Source organism: Nerophis ophidion, linkage group LG07 (assembly GCF_033978795.1).
Source record: "Nerophis ophidion isolate RoL-2023_Sa linkage group LG07, RoL_Noph_v1.0, whole genome shotgun sequence".
Classification (NCBI taxonomy): domain Eukaryota; kingdom Metazoa; phylum Chordata; class Actinopteri; order Syngnathiformes; family Syngnathidae; genus Nerophis; species Nerophis ophidion.
Window position 1 is genome coordinate 22,011,523 of NC_084617.1, and position 14,051 is coordinate 22,025,573.

Sequence of the window (14,051 nt, forward strand, 5' to 3'; positions counted from 1 at the left end):
AAAATTATTTTGGCGTACTTTATAAGTGACAATAAATTTTGTTTTATTCTTTGGTTTGTTGACAATTTGTTGCTCATGTCACCTGATTAGTGTATGGAGGCCCACCTGGTGGAAGAAGAAGATGCTCGTCAAAAGCTGCAGCTGGAGAAGGTGGCCTTGGAGGGAAAGGTGAAAAAACTGGAGGAGGATGTTCTCCTGATGGAGGATCATAATGACAAACTGCAGAAGGTATCAACTTTCCAGTCTGATTAGATAAATTGGTTGCGCATTTTTAAACTGTCCCACACTCGTAGGAAAGAAAGCTTCTGGAGGAGAGGATGGCTGACTTAAACTCCAACCTGGCCGAGGAGGAAGAGAAGTCCAAAAACCTGACCAAACTGAAGAGCAAGCATGAGTCTATGATCTCCGACTTGGAGGGTCAGTCAATACATTTTCTTTATAAAGCATGATGGGCATGTTTCAACAAGTTTCTGCTTTTATGTCCAGTACGTTTTAAGAAGGAAGAGAAGGGTCGTCTGGACATGGAGAAGGCAAAGAGGAAGGTGGAGGCCGAGGTAGCTGATCTCCACGAGCAGCTGGCCGACTTGCAGGCCCAACTCGCCGAGCTCCGAGCTCAGCTGGCTGCCAAGGAAGAGGAGCTGCAGGCCACGCAAGCCCGGTAGGAAAGCAGGACATCTTGTCCCACCCCATCGGTGCCATGGGACCACATGTCAGCCACTTTATCACGATGCTTGGTGTCCACAGTTTGGACGAGGAGAGTAACCAACGGGGGGCGGCTGTGAAGAAGGTTCGAGAGCTAGAGGCCCTTCTCTCTGAGGTGCAGGAGGACCTGGAGGGAGAGAGAGCGGCTCGAGCAAAGGTGGAGTCGGCACGTCGGGACCTGGGGGAGGAGCTTAACGCCCTGCGGTCTGAGCTGGAGGACAGCCTGGACACAACTGCCGCCCAGCAGGAGCTTCGGTCAGTCTGTGTGGTCCACAGTGAACCTGAAACCACATGAAGACACACAACAGTGTTGATGTTTTTTTGCATGTGTCTGCGGTGGGTAAAAGGGCGAAGCGTGAACAGGAGGTGGCCATGTTGAAGAAAGCCATGGAGGAGGAGGGGCGGAGTCATGAGGCCCAAGTCCAAGATCTAAGGCAGAAACACAGTCAGGCTGTGGAGGAGCTCTCTGAGCAGCTGGAGCAGGCCAAAAAAGTAAACGAAGCATTCATCTTCTCCCTAAGCAGAATCTAAAGCGATGTTTGACGTGGCTCCTCAGGTGAGAGCGGGTCTGGAGAAAGCCAAGCAGGCTCTGGAGAAGGAGTCTGCCGATCTCAGTGCTGACCTTCGATCCCTTGCCAGCACCAAGCAAGATGTGGAGCACAAGAAGAAGAAGGTGGAGGGTCAGCTCAACGATCTCAACTCACGCTTCAGCGAGAGCGAGCGGCAGAGGACCGAGCTGGGCGAGCGCGTCTCCAAGATGACTGCACGTCCTACAAACACAACTTGAATTTCACGCTGCTTGTTGGGTACCTCACAGGTCAAACGCTTTCTCTTTCGTTTTCTTGTCCTCTGCTAGGTGGAACTAGACAACCTGAGCAGTCTTCTGAATGAGGCTGAGGGAAAGAACATCAAGCTTAGTAAAGATGTGTCTGGCCTGTCCTCGCAGCTGCAGGACACGCAGGTGGCCATTGAAGACATGCCTTGTTCCTCTAAGACTAAGAACTGCCATCGCCTCATCGTGTTTCTACAGTGATATGAAGACCTTCTCACATATTTGCTTGCCATTGTGCAGGAGCTGCTGTCAGAAGAGACACGTCAGAAGCTGAACGTGGCAGGACGTCTGCGTCAGATGGAGGAGGACAACATTGGTCTGGTGGAGCAGCTGGAGGAGGAGAGCGAGGCCAAGCAAGCCTTGGACAGGCAGGTGTCCAGCCTCAACGCACAGGTCAGGAACATCAAACAAAGCCATTAAAGAATGTCCACATAATATTTATTGAGACGGTCTCCTGTTGTCAGCTGTCGGACTGCAAGAAGAAGCTGGACGAGACTCTGGGCTGCGTGGAGATGCTGGAGGAAGGAAAGAAACGTCTGCAGCGCGACCTGGAGGCAGCCAACAACGAGTACGAGGAGAAAACCTCGGCCTACGACAAGCTGGACAAGAGCCGCGGCCGACTGCAGCAGGAGCTGGAGGATGTCCTTATGGACCTGGACGGCCAGCGGCAGCTCGTCTCCAATCTAGAGAAGAAGCAGAAGAAGTTTGATCAGGTGGCTTTGGGGATCATGTCAACCTTTTCAACTGCCGCAGTCCAAAAGTTAGAAGATCCTCTGATGTTTTGTCTTAGATGCTGGCGGAGGAGCGAGCCGTGTCCTGTAAGTTTGCAGAGGAGCGAGATCGAGCGGAGGCCGAGGCGAGGGAGAAGGAGACCAAGGTATTGGCTCTGTCAAGAGCACTGGAGGAGAACCGTGATGCTCTGGAGGAGGCGGAGAAGACCACGAAAAGCCTCCGAGCTGAGATGGAAGATCTCATCAGCTCCAAAGACGACGTGGGAAGAAGTGTAAGTCACTCTCTGGACCTTTTCACCCGGCTTTTTTGCGATCTCTACTGGTCATCTCATTTTCTTCAGGTACATGACCTGGAGAAGGCAAAGCGTAGCCTGGAGGGCGTCATGGAGGAGATGAAGGCCCACATGGAGGAGCTGGAGGATGAGCTGCAGGTTGCTGAAGATGCCAAGTTGCGCCTGGAGGTCAACAGTCAGGCCCTCAAAGCCCAGCATGAAAGGGAACTGCAGGCCCGTGAGGAGATGGGCGAGGAGAAAAGGAAGCAGCTCCTCAAGCAGGTGGACTTCAATGAGCTGACCCCACACATGTTGAAAGTTGTTTCTATGAATACAAGCTGTCTAGTAGTAAAGAACAATGGTCTGAAGACTAATCCCAGAGGGACGCCAAGCTTGGAATTTCATTCGCACAAGATTCTCCTAATCTAGAGGCCATGGCGCAGTGGGAGAGTGGCCGTGCGCAACCAGTGTCCCTGGTTCAATCCCCACCTAGTACCAACCTCGTCACGTCCGTTGTGTCCTGAGCAAGACACTTCACCCTTGCTCCTGATGGGTGCTGGTTAGCGCCTTGCATGGCAGCTCCCTCCATCAGTGTGTGAATGTGTGTGTGAATGGGTAAATTTGGAAGTAGTGTCAAAGCGCTTTGAGTACCTTGAAGGTGGAAAAGCGCTGTACAAGTACAACCCATTTATTTGTAAAGTTACCCTCTGGTCCATCAGGTGCGTGAGCTGGAGGCGGAGCTGGAGGAGGAGAAGAAGCAGCGAGGTCAGGCCTCTGGTGGCAAGAAGAAGCTGGAGGGAGAACTGAAAGACATGGAGGACCAGTTGGAGGCCACCAACAGGGGGCGCGATGAGGCTCTCAAGCAGCTGCGCAAAATCCAGGTGAGAATGCAAACAATGAAACACCTTCCTCGCATAGTCGCGAGATATATATACAGGGGTGCCCGAACCACGGGCTGCAGGCCAAGTGCAGCCCACTGGAGACCTCAATATGGCCCACAAAACGGTACGAGTTCAATAAGCAATATGGCCAGGAGCGGCATATTCATCTCATATACAATTGACTCTGGTCTGATAGCTGCCATATCGTCGACGGTTGGTGGCCGTCGAAAATAACCCAACCAATAATTGTACTTGTAAGGAAGCACAGCATTAAATTATATAACCCAATCCAAACAACCTTCCCTACTCATGGTACATACAAAAAAAATCCTGCAGCACAAAAAATAAACAATCATGGTTACAAATACCACAACCTGCTCATTAAATTTTGTGGATATTATAAAAACATGTCCAATCAACATAAAACTACATCTAAATTACACTCATTTAAATCCATTATAAGAGATGATGGCATAAATGTAAAATTCTCTCTACACCATGTTTGGCGCATTGTAGCTGCTTGATATTTCTGATTAAGGAGGTTGTTAATGGAAGTAAACACAGTAGGAGTTGAAGTTTCACATACTCTTAATAACAAATTATAATACTTATTTATCATATATTCATTATATCATTATAATAATATGTAATCATATATAAGTGTTGGCCCTGAGATGAGGTGGTGACTTGTCCATTCTGTAACCCACCTTCTGTTTGAGAGCAGCTGGGATAGGCTATAGCACCCCCCCTCGCAACCCCAAAAGGGACAAGCAGCAGAAAATGGATGGATGGATCGATACTGTATATGTACTATGATTATCAAGAATAATATATATATATATTATTATAATGATGCAATATGTTACTACATAATATTGTGATGGATATATGGAGGCTGCAATATAAATATCAGGCCGCATCTTTCTCTGTTAAGTAATGTTCTCTCCTGACTTGTCTCCTCAGGGCCAGATGAAGGATGTCCAGCGAGAGCTGGAGGATTCCCGCGCGGCCCAGAAGGACCTCCTGGCCTCGGCGAGAGAGACCGAGCGGAAATCCAAGACTATGGAGGCCGAACTCGTGCAGCTGCATGAGGTACTGCTTACTATCACAGTGAGGCGGTAACTACACCAGCCTGCTCGACCGTGCCCAGGGCCCAAAGCAACATTTTATTTTGAGCCAACACACACACACAAAGTGAACATCATTATGGAATTTTTTAATGTGATTTTTTTTCTCTCATAAAAATCAGAAAACTATAATTTAGTATTGCAACACACACCGAGTGATCACCAAAAAATACAGCAAAACTGGATATGCATATTTTGCCTCTAATTATGTTATATTGTGTAATGTAAACATATTATTTATTTTAAAAATCTAAAGCCTGTATGTTGCTCACTGGTATTTATAATGCATGTAAATGTAATAAAATACCAATTGACTCATTTTGTTACATTTGACCTGTTGTTTCAAATTTGATACACATATTGTCAAAACATCCAACCATCCATTTTCTACCGGTTTTATTATAAAAATAATTATGAAATATTAATTAATTTCACATTGCAACAAGGGATTAACTGTACATACTGATGGGTCAGCAAAAAAAATTACATGTTTCTTACCTTATCCCTTTCAAATTTGGCAAAGTTTCTCTTCAAAAATCAGGTCTCTCTGGTTTCTTCTGCATGGCAGTCTTGCAGGATCACTGGACAGAATCTCTAAAAAGTCAATGACTGCCCTAATGTGGATCATACGTGTAATGCATGCATCTGATACGTCAGGCTTTTTAGGAAAACAAATTACACGTAGGTATCACTTATGATACGTTTGGCGTTTTGGGATTAAAGACATTTTTCACTCCTTTTACTTATTTAACACTTTTTTGATTAAATGTGGATTTATGTGTTGGTACTAAACAAATTCATAGAAAAAAATTTAATAACAAATGTACAAAAATTAAATTTTTACTATTTACTATTTTTACCATCTCAATCAAACGACTTCAAGAGTGTGCTTACCATCAAGCTAAAATCCCTATCCGTCTAACGAGGCAGCCAGCACACTCCTGAAGTTGTCAGGGAGTAACGTACACTAGTTGGCCCCGATTACACTCACTCTCATCGGGGTCACGGCACCAATGTAACCGAAGTGGTTCTTTTACCCTTTTAGATGAGAGGCCAGTGTGCTGACCACCAAGCTAAAAGCCCGAGTTGGTTAACTCGGCAGCCGGCACCCTCATGAAGTTGTCAGGGAGTAGCATACACTGGCTGGCCCCGATCACACACACTCTCATCCGGCTCACGCCACCAATGTAACCCAGGTGGTTCCTTTACCCTTTTAAATGAGAGGCGAGTGTGCTGACCACCGAGCTAAAACACCGAGCTTGTTACCTCGGCAGCCAGTAAACTCTTGAAGTCGTCAGGTAGTAACCAACACTGGGTAGCCCCGATTACTAGAGATGCGCGGTTTGCGGTCTCATCCGCGGAGTCCGCGGATAACCCGCGGGTCGGGCGGGTGACATAACGAAAAAATAGATTTTAAATAGATTCGGGCGGGTGGAAATAAATGATATACATGGTTCAGAGATCGGTTACTTTTACCGTTCAAAGAGCCATTTTGGACCCGTGTCACAAAGCGAAGAAGACATTAGTTGACGTAAACATTCTCAAGTATGTCTGCCGGCAGTCACCCAGTTATTAAGTATTAGGGCGTGCTATGAAGCCTTTGCCTTTGACGTCTTCTACAACATGTACAATGTACTTGCAAGTCCAGCAATATGTTGTGTGTGGCTTCCACTGACACACGCACACGACTGCAAGGCATACTGGGTGATACAGAGTACACTAATGGTTGTGATATAAACAATTTTAACACTCTTACTAATACGCGCCACGCTGTGAAGCCACACCAAACAAGAATGACAAACACGTTTCGGGAGAACATCCTCACAGTAACACAACATAAACGCAACATAACAAATACCCAGAATCCTTTGCATCCATGACACATCCTGACTATATTATACACCCCACTAGCAGCAACCCCCCCCTACCCCCTTGCGTCGGTAAGGTGGGCGGGGTTGGGGGGCGCGGGGGTGTAAAGTATATTCAGGAAGTCTCATGGATGCAAAGGATTCTGGTTATTTGTTGTGTTGCGTTTATGTTGTGTTACTGTGAGGATGTTCTCCCGAAATGTGTTTATCATTCTTGTTTGGTGTGGCTTCACAGTGTGGCGCATATTAGTAAGAGTGTTAAAATTGTTTATATCACAACCATTAGTGTACTCTGTATCACCCAGTATGCCCTTCAATCTTGTACGTACGTTTGCGTAAGCTGCAATCAGCATGTTGCTGGACTGGTAAACAGTTCGTACATGTTGTAGAAGGTGTCTAAGGCAATAGCTTCACAGCACGCCCTTATTCCCGTTATCTGAATGATCACCGTCGGATATTCGCGAGAACGTTAGCGGCTCCCATTGCCTTCTTTACTTTGTGACACAGGTCAAACTAGTTTTTTTAGTGGTAAAGGTCGCCAACTCCGGATATATAACAACGGGCGGGTGGCGGGCGGTTGCGGTTCTGATAAAATGTTGGTTCGGTTGGATGGCAGGTGGATGATGAATTTAGTGATGCGGTTGCGGATGATATAATTGCCTATTCGCGCATCTCTACCGATTACACACATGTTCATCCGGGTCATGACACCAATGTAACTCAGGTGGTTCCTTTACCCTTTTACATGAGAGGCGGGTGTACTGACCACCGAACTAAAACACCGAGCTGGTTAACTCGGCAGCCAGTAAACTCTTGAAGTCGTCAGGTAGTAACCAACACTGGCTAGCCCTGATTACACACACGTTCATCCGGGTCACGGCACCAATATAACTCAGGTAGTTCCTTTACCCTTTTAGATGAGAGGCCAGTGTGCTGACCACCGAGCTAAAAGCCCGAGTTGGTTAACTCGGCAGCCAGCACAATCTTGAAGTAAGAAGGTAGTAACAAACAGTGGCTAACCACAAATACACTCACTCTCATCCGGGTCAAAGCAGCAATGTAACCCAGGTGGTTCCTTTATCCTTTTACATGAGAGGCAAGTCTACTGGCCCCCCACGGTTTGGGTGTGATATGTAATTCATCATGTCTCCCTTTTAATTCCAGTCAAATATGACTTCCTGTTTGGTTCCTTAGATGCTGGCGGCGGCTGAGCGCGCCCGAAAGCAGACGGAGGCAGAGCGAGACGAGCTGGCCGAGGAACTGGCTAGTAACTCCTCTGGAAAGTGAGTCCGACACCTAACAAGTTCAACCCAAACGTCAAACAGCCGTGCGCTGCGACACTTCAGCTCAGTGAGCGTCTGAACTCTCGCGCTCAGGAACATGATGTCTGACGAGAAACGTCGTCTGGACGCAAAGATCCGCCAGCTGGAGGAGGAGCTGGAGGAAGAGCAGACCAACAGCGAGAGCCTGAATGAGCGTCTGAGGAAGAGCCAGCAGCTGGTGTGTCCACGCCACGCTCCTCAAGTACACCTCACACCTTTACACCTTGGCTACGTGTGCAGGTGGAGCAGCTGGGGGCGGAGCTGGCGGCGGAGAAGTTGGCGTCGCAGAGCAAGGAGGCGTCCAGGCAGCAGCTGGAGAAGCAGAACCGCGAGCTGAAGGCCAAGGTGCAGGAGATGGAGGGTCAGGGACGCTCCAAGCTCAAGACCTCCGTCACCACCCTGGAGAACAAGCTGAAGGAGGCGGAGGAGCAGCTGGAGACGGAGAGCAGGTCAGAAGCATGCGGGTCAACGCCATTACTTCCTGTTTCCTGACAGCGCGATGACGATGCATGCAGAGAGCGTCAGGCAGCCGGCAAGAATCTGCGTCAGAAGGAGAAGAAGCTGAAGGACGTGATGCTGCAGATGGAGGACGAGAGGAAGCAGGCGCAGCAGTACAAAGACCAGGTGAGGTGACCGCCACCAGGTGCGCTAGCGGAACACGGCCATGACGGACTTGTTCCGCCCGCAGGCTGAGAAGAGCGCCGTGCGCGTCAAGCAGCTGAAGCATCAGTTGGAGGAGGCGGAGGAGGAGGCTCAGCGCGTGGTCGCCGCCCGCAGGAAGCTGCAGAGGGAACTGGACGAGGCGGTCGAGGCAAACGACGCCCTCAGCCGGGAGGTGACGTCGCTGAAGGGGAAACTGAGGTAGCAACAAGCGCTGATGGCGTCGAAAACATTGTCTGACCATCCTCCTCCTCCTGATTGTGGGTTGCTGTAGGCGCGGCGGGGAGGCAGGTTTTAGCGGCGCCAGTCCTCGCGGAAGCAGCAGCGGCAGTGGCGGAGGAGGAGGAGCCATGAGGAGCTTGGGGCTGATGGGAGGCAGCATCAGCCGGAGGAGCGCCATCGTGGAGAACTCGCTGGAGACCCCGGAGGAGGAGCCTCGCTCACCTTCTCCCCCTGCTAGCCCCCCGCCGGAGGCTTGCGAGGAGGTGAACGACTGCCCTCCTGACGAGTAGACACACAATCCTCACTCGGCCAACCACACCAGGGGTGTCCAAACTTTTTCCACTAAGGGCCGAAAACTCCGAAATTCAAGCATCCGGCGGCCATTTTGATATTTCTTATTTTCAAAACCACTACAATATATACATTTTTTTAACCTTTTGGGCTCCCCTCAAGTTTTTTTTTGTTTTTATTATCCTTTTTACACAATTCAATCTCTTGATCAACTTTAGGTCTATCTTTCGGTTTAAGTTAAAAAAAGAAAAGTTTATGTTTTATGCCCTTTTTGTCAAAGGAAACCCTGTTTTCTGTGAAAAAACACAAAATATGCAATATTTTCCCTCTAAAATATTTAAAGTGTAATATTTAATGTGAAGTCATTTGGAGCCTTCAATAGATCCATAATTAATAACAAAATGGATTGTATTAATTATTATTTTATTATTTTTTGAGCAAAAAAAAACCCCACTAAAATCATTGGTTATCCAAAAAGGTCCCACTCATAAAAGTGTGAAAAATAAGTTCTAAAGTTTTACTTTTTACTTTCAATCCTTAAATCAAATTCAGATTTATCCGTCGAAAATATTTTTTGTATTTTATGACCAAATTATATACATTTATACATATATATATGTCAAATATTTTAAAAAGTGTAATATTTCATCTGAAGTCATTTGGAGCCTTAAATAGGTCAATAATTCATAACTTTGATTTTATTCTTCTTTTTTTTTAGCAATGACAGTTTTATGACAAAAGCACAAAATATGTAATATTTTGCCCTCCAATTTTTTTAAGTGGAATTTCAGAGTCTTAAATAGGTTAACAATTCATAACACCATCGATTTTTATTAATTGTTACTTTTTGAGCAAAGACAGTTTTCAAGGGAAAAAAAACACTAAAATGATTGGGTATCCAAAAGGGTCCCACTCACAAACGGGTTCAAAATGTTTTAAAAACAATGTTTGTTTGATTTTTGACAAAAACACAAAATATTCAATATTTTCCACAAAAGTGGAGTATTTGATGTAAAGTAATTAGTCTTGAATAGGTAAATAATTTAAAACAACATTGATTTTGATTTATTAATATTATTTTTGGAGCAATACCAGTTTTAAAGAGTGATTGTGTTATTAGAGTTAACATCACAACTTTTCCTTGTTACATTTCACCTGTTTGCCCTTTTATTCCATGTTTTTGTGTTTTGATTTGGGTTTTTTTTTAAGTTATATTTTTAGAATGTGCCGCTGGTCTTAAAAAATTTAAAATGTCCCCCGGCCCGCACTTTGGACACCCCTGCATTAGAGGATAAGAACACGTTGTTGCATGTTTTAAATAGTGCTGTGAAGTTATTGCAAATGTTAATAATCACGATTAAAGCTGATGTATGTCACCGTTAAGAAGAAGCTTCCATCGTCCTCTATCATGGAGACCGCGCCCTCTTCGCGGTTCTAACTGACGATACGCGCTGTTTTACATAACGTAACATAACATATTCCAAGCCCCTTCCTGCTCTGTCACTGTGGCAACTCTCACCTTTACACGGCCACTGTCCCCTATGGCAGTGGTTCTCAACCTTTTTTCAGTGATGTACCCCCTGTGAACATTTTTTTAATGCAAGTACCCCCTAATCAGACCAGAGCATTTTTGGTTGAAAAAAAGAGATAAAGAAGTAAAATACAACACTATGTTATCAGTTTCTGATTTATTAAATTGTATAACAGTGCAAAATATTGCTCATTTGTAGTGGTCTTTCTTGAACTATTTGGAAAAAATATATAAAAATAACTAAAAACTTGTTGAAAAATAAACAAGTGATTCAATTATAAATAAAGATTTCTACACATAGAAGTAATCATCAACTTAAAGTGCCCTCTTTGGGGATTAAAATAGAGATCCATATGGATTCATGAACTTCATTCTAAACATTTATTTACAAAAAATAAATCTTTAACATCAATATTTATGGAACATGTCCACAAAAAATCTAGCTGTCAACACTGAATAATGCAATGTTGTATTTTTTTCCCCACAGTTTATGAACTTACATTCATATTTTGTGGAAGTATTATTCAAAAAATATATTTATAAAGGATTTTTGAATTGTTGCTATTTTTAGAATATTTTTTAAAAAATCTCACGTACCCCTTGGCATACCTTCAAGTACCCCCAGGGGTACGCGTACCCCCATTTGAGAACTACTGCCCTATGGTGCGCCATTTTATTTTGCATTAAAAAATATATATTATTGAACAGAATATTTGTTATAGTACAAAACATGCATCACACCTTGATTTAAAAAAATATACAAAAAAAATGTTTTGTATATAAATTTTGACATTTTGTTTTAATGAGGGGGCCTCCAGAGAAAATTCTCAGGCCCCAATTTAGCCAGGGACCCTCCCCACCTACAGTATTCACACACATTATGCAAAATAATTGTTTTTTTTTTTTGTTAAAAATGAAAAGCCCGTGCAAGATATTTTACTTGTAATTGTAACAAATACAGGAAAATATGTTTTTGTTTTTTTCTAAACATGGTTTAAAAAGGTGATTTAAAGCAGCTTTAATCACGCGTGTGTGTGTGTGTGTGTGTGTGTGTGTGTGTGTGCGTGCGTGCGTGCGTGCGTGCGTGCGTGCGTGGGTGCGTGTGTGTGTGTGTGTGTGTGATTAATTACGATGAATCGTCTGTTTTCATGATAGTAGATGCAGTGCTGACTCTCCAAAAGTGTCATTAAGACACTGAAGTATTTATGGTCAAGGCTGAGTATTGGTAGAAGTAATACTTTAGACTTCTATACAAAGTATATTTTGCAGTATCTATGAATAAAAATATATAAATCAACTCACCGATCTGGAAGAAATTCCGAATTAAATTGTGTAAGATTTATCAACCTGCTACTTCTCTATGAAATTAGAGCAGACTTCGCGCGTTGCTGCTTTCTGTGGTGAGGCTCGGTACTGCTTGTGTTTTATTTGGTGGCTATTTGAAGACAATGCAAACAAAGCCTTGAAGAATAAAATAACATGTTGACTTTTTGGGCCCAGATTGTGGAAGCAAATTTCAAAAAGAACCACAGTAAGACACGGATGTATGTTTAGACATACAGTATGTACTTGCAAGGGAGTAGGTTTGATTTTGAGATTGGTGGGGCAGCACTCTGAAAGTTTACTTCTTTTTTTTTTACATTAGTAATCATAATTTCACGTCATGCAGATGTTATAGGGTAAAGTAACTAAAATGAAAGCAAAGGAGACAACTTCGAAGAGTTCTCATCTTTACTCTTTAGTGTAGGGCTGTAGTGCAACTGTGCATCATACTGTCAATTAACATAGCCTACTGTCCATCAACAACATCAGAATTACATTCATGCAATACAACATTGTAAATAAACATAAAAGAACTGTAATAAACTTTTCCCCAACTTGTGTTTAAATCACTCACAATTTTTCCCTTCATCTACTTCTTTCTATTGCTGCTTTTGTACTGTAAATATGTTACATGAAACTAAAAAAATATTCAAAAAATAAAACGGAAAGGTGAAATCCGGCGATCTGATTGGCTGTTAACCATGGTTTAAATATTGACCACGGCTACTATTCTAAAGCCTTATCACATCGTAGGCTATCACTCCGCCTCAGGCACGCATGACTGGTATGAATGGAAGTTGTTGTCATGTATCCTTGACAACGGACAATTGCAGTGCGTAGAAAAAGACAGCTGATGTTTTTACGATGTTAAAAAACGGACTAAAGTATTTGAATTCACATGTTTAAGGTTAACTTTCCCCTACGGGGAGGGTTAACAATGGTAGAGGGGACTGAGCATTGACTTTCACCTGGAAAAAAAGCGGAGGAAAAGACGTGATGCAGTGCTAATTTGGAGCTAACGTCCGGATAGGTGGGACTGCTTTTTTCCACAGTGAGGAGTGACAGCGGGGACAGCCAATCACACGTAAGTTAGCAGGCACCTGGTAACCAATCAGGGAGCGATATTTAGGTTAGAGGCGGGACTTCTAGCAGAGACCGACATTTAACCCTTTCTGTGCCATAATCATTGACTAAACATTACGGGCAGCGCTTGTATTGATAGTGACTACACAGTAGCGGCTGGATATTGGTAGGGATGTGTCCCTACCCAATTCTACGCCCTTATGTACTTGATTAATGCAGGACATCAGCTGAAATCACAACAGTTTCACTCACGCAACAGAATCACTTCAACTTGATTCAGAGCACAGATGTCAAACTTAATGCCTGGGAGCCACACCTGCGTCATTTAAACTTGCCTGCTACGTCATCTATGATGGCCCACCCTGTCAATTAAACCAGTGTTTTTCAACCACTGTGCCGCGGTGCCGTGAGAAATTATGTAATTTCACCTATTTGGGTTAAAAATATTTTTTGCAGACCAGTAATTATAATCTAAAAAAATTTGTCGTTGTTGTTCAATGTTGGTGCTGTCTAGAGCTTCTATATCAGTTGGTGGCAGCTGGTAGCTAATTGTTTTGTAGATGTCAGGAACAGCGGAAGGCAACGTGAAGGTAAAAATGTGTCTAATACTTAAACCAAAAATAAACAAAAGGTGAGTGCCCCTAAGAAAAGGCATTAAGCTTAGAGAAGGCTATGCAGAACAAAACTAAAACTGAACTGGCTACAAAGTAAACAAAAATAGATTGCTGGACAACAGCAAAGACTTACTGTGGAGCAAAGACGGCGTCCACAATGTACATCCGAACATGACATGGCAATCAACATTGTCCCCACAGAGAAGGATAAAAACAACTGACATATTTTTGATTGCTAAAACAAAGTAGATGCGGGAACTATGACTCAAAGGAAGACATGAAACTGCTACAGGAAAAAAACAAAAAAAGAGAAAAAGCCAACAAAATAGAAGGACAAGACGAGAACTAAAATACTGCACACAGTAAAATAGCAAAAAAGTCAAAATAAGTCAGGGCGTGATGTGACAGGTGGTGACAGTACACCTACTTTGAGACAACAGCTATAGTGATGCATGCTTGGTTATGGTTTCAAGTCCAGCCAACAATTTCTACGACGATTTTTTACTGCCAACTGAGTTATGTTTTTTAATGATTTCTACTGGTGGTGTGCCTCCGCATTATTTTAAAGCAAAAAATGTGCCTTGGCTCAAAA

The 14,051-nt window shown here is 44.0% G+C and overlaps 1 protein-coding gene and 1 long non-coding RNA gene across 4 annotated transcripts in view; one reads left to right on the plus strand and one right to left on the minus strand.

Moving 5' to 3' along the window:
• Positions 1 to 11,821, minus strand: part of LOC133556061 (uncharacterized) — a 39,632-nt gene extending 27,811 nt beyond the window's left edge. The window contains exons 1-2 of the long non-coding RNA XR_009807440.1: positions 11,742 to 11,821; positions 5,044 to 5,126 (exon numbers count right to left, since the gene is read on the minus strand). This is a non-coding gene — a long non-coding RNA (uncharacterized LOC133556061). The remainder of the gene's footprint in view (positions 1 to 5,043; positions 5,127 to 11,741) is intronic.
• The window catches only part of LOC133556059 (myosin-11-like), a 36,318-nt gene extending 24,279 nt beyond the window's left edge, over positions 1 to 12,039 (plus strand). For all 3 annotated transcript variants that reach the window (XM_061905654.1, XM_061905655.1, XM_061905656.1), the window contains 19 exons: positions 91 to 228; positions 294 to 417; positions 487 to 658; positions 745 to 957; positions 1,050 to 1,194; positions 1,259 to 1,465; positions 1,559 to 1,663; positions 1,775 to 1,927; positions 1,999 to 2,247; positions 2,325 to 2,537; positions 2,607 to 2,819; positions 3,257 to 3,418; positions 4,382 to 4,510; positions 7,608 to 7,696; positions 7,790 to 7,913; positions 7,976 to 8,184; positions 8,251 to 8,359; positions 8,424 to 8,596; positions 8,670 to 12,039. In XM_061905654.1, the coding sequence (XP_061761638.1) occupies positions 91 to 228; positions 294 to 417; positions 487 to 658; positions 745 to 957; positions 1,050 to 1,194; positions 1,259 to 1,465; positions 1,559 to 1,663; positions 1,775 to 1,927; positions 1,999 to 2,247; positions 2,325 to 2,537; positions 2,607 to 2,819; positions 3,257 to 3,418; positions 4,382 to 4,510; positions 7,608 to 7,696; positions 7,790 to 7,913; positions 7,976 to 8,184; positions 8,251 to 8,359; positions 8,424 to 8,596; positions 8,670 to 8,907 (3,165 nt within the window). In that variant the 3' untranslated portion in view covers positions 8,908 to 12,039. The remainder of the gene's footprint in view (positions 1 to 90; positions 229 to 293; positions 418 to 486; positions 659 to 744; positions 958 to 1,049; positions 1,195 to 1,258; positions 1,466 to 1,558; positions 1,664 to 1,774; positions 1,928 to 1,998; positions 2,248 to 2,324; positions 2,538 to 2,606; positions 2,820 to 3,256; positions 3,419 to 4,381; positions 4,511 to 7,607; positions 7,697 to 7,789; positions 7,914 to 7,975; positions 8,185 to 8,250; positions 8,360 to 8,423; positions 8,597 to 8,669) is intronic.
• Positions 12,040 to 14,051: the final 2,012 nt, after the last annotated feature.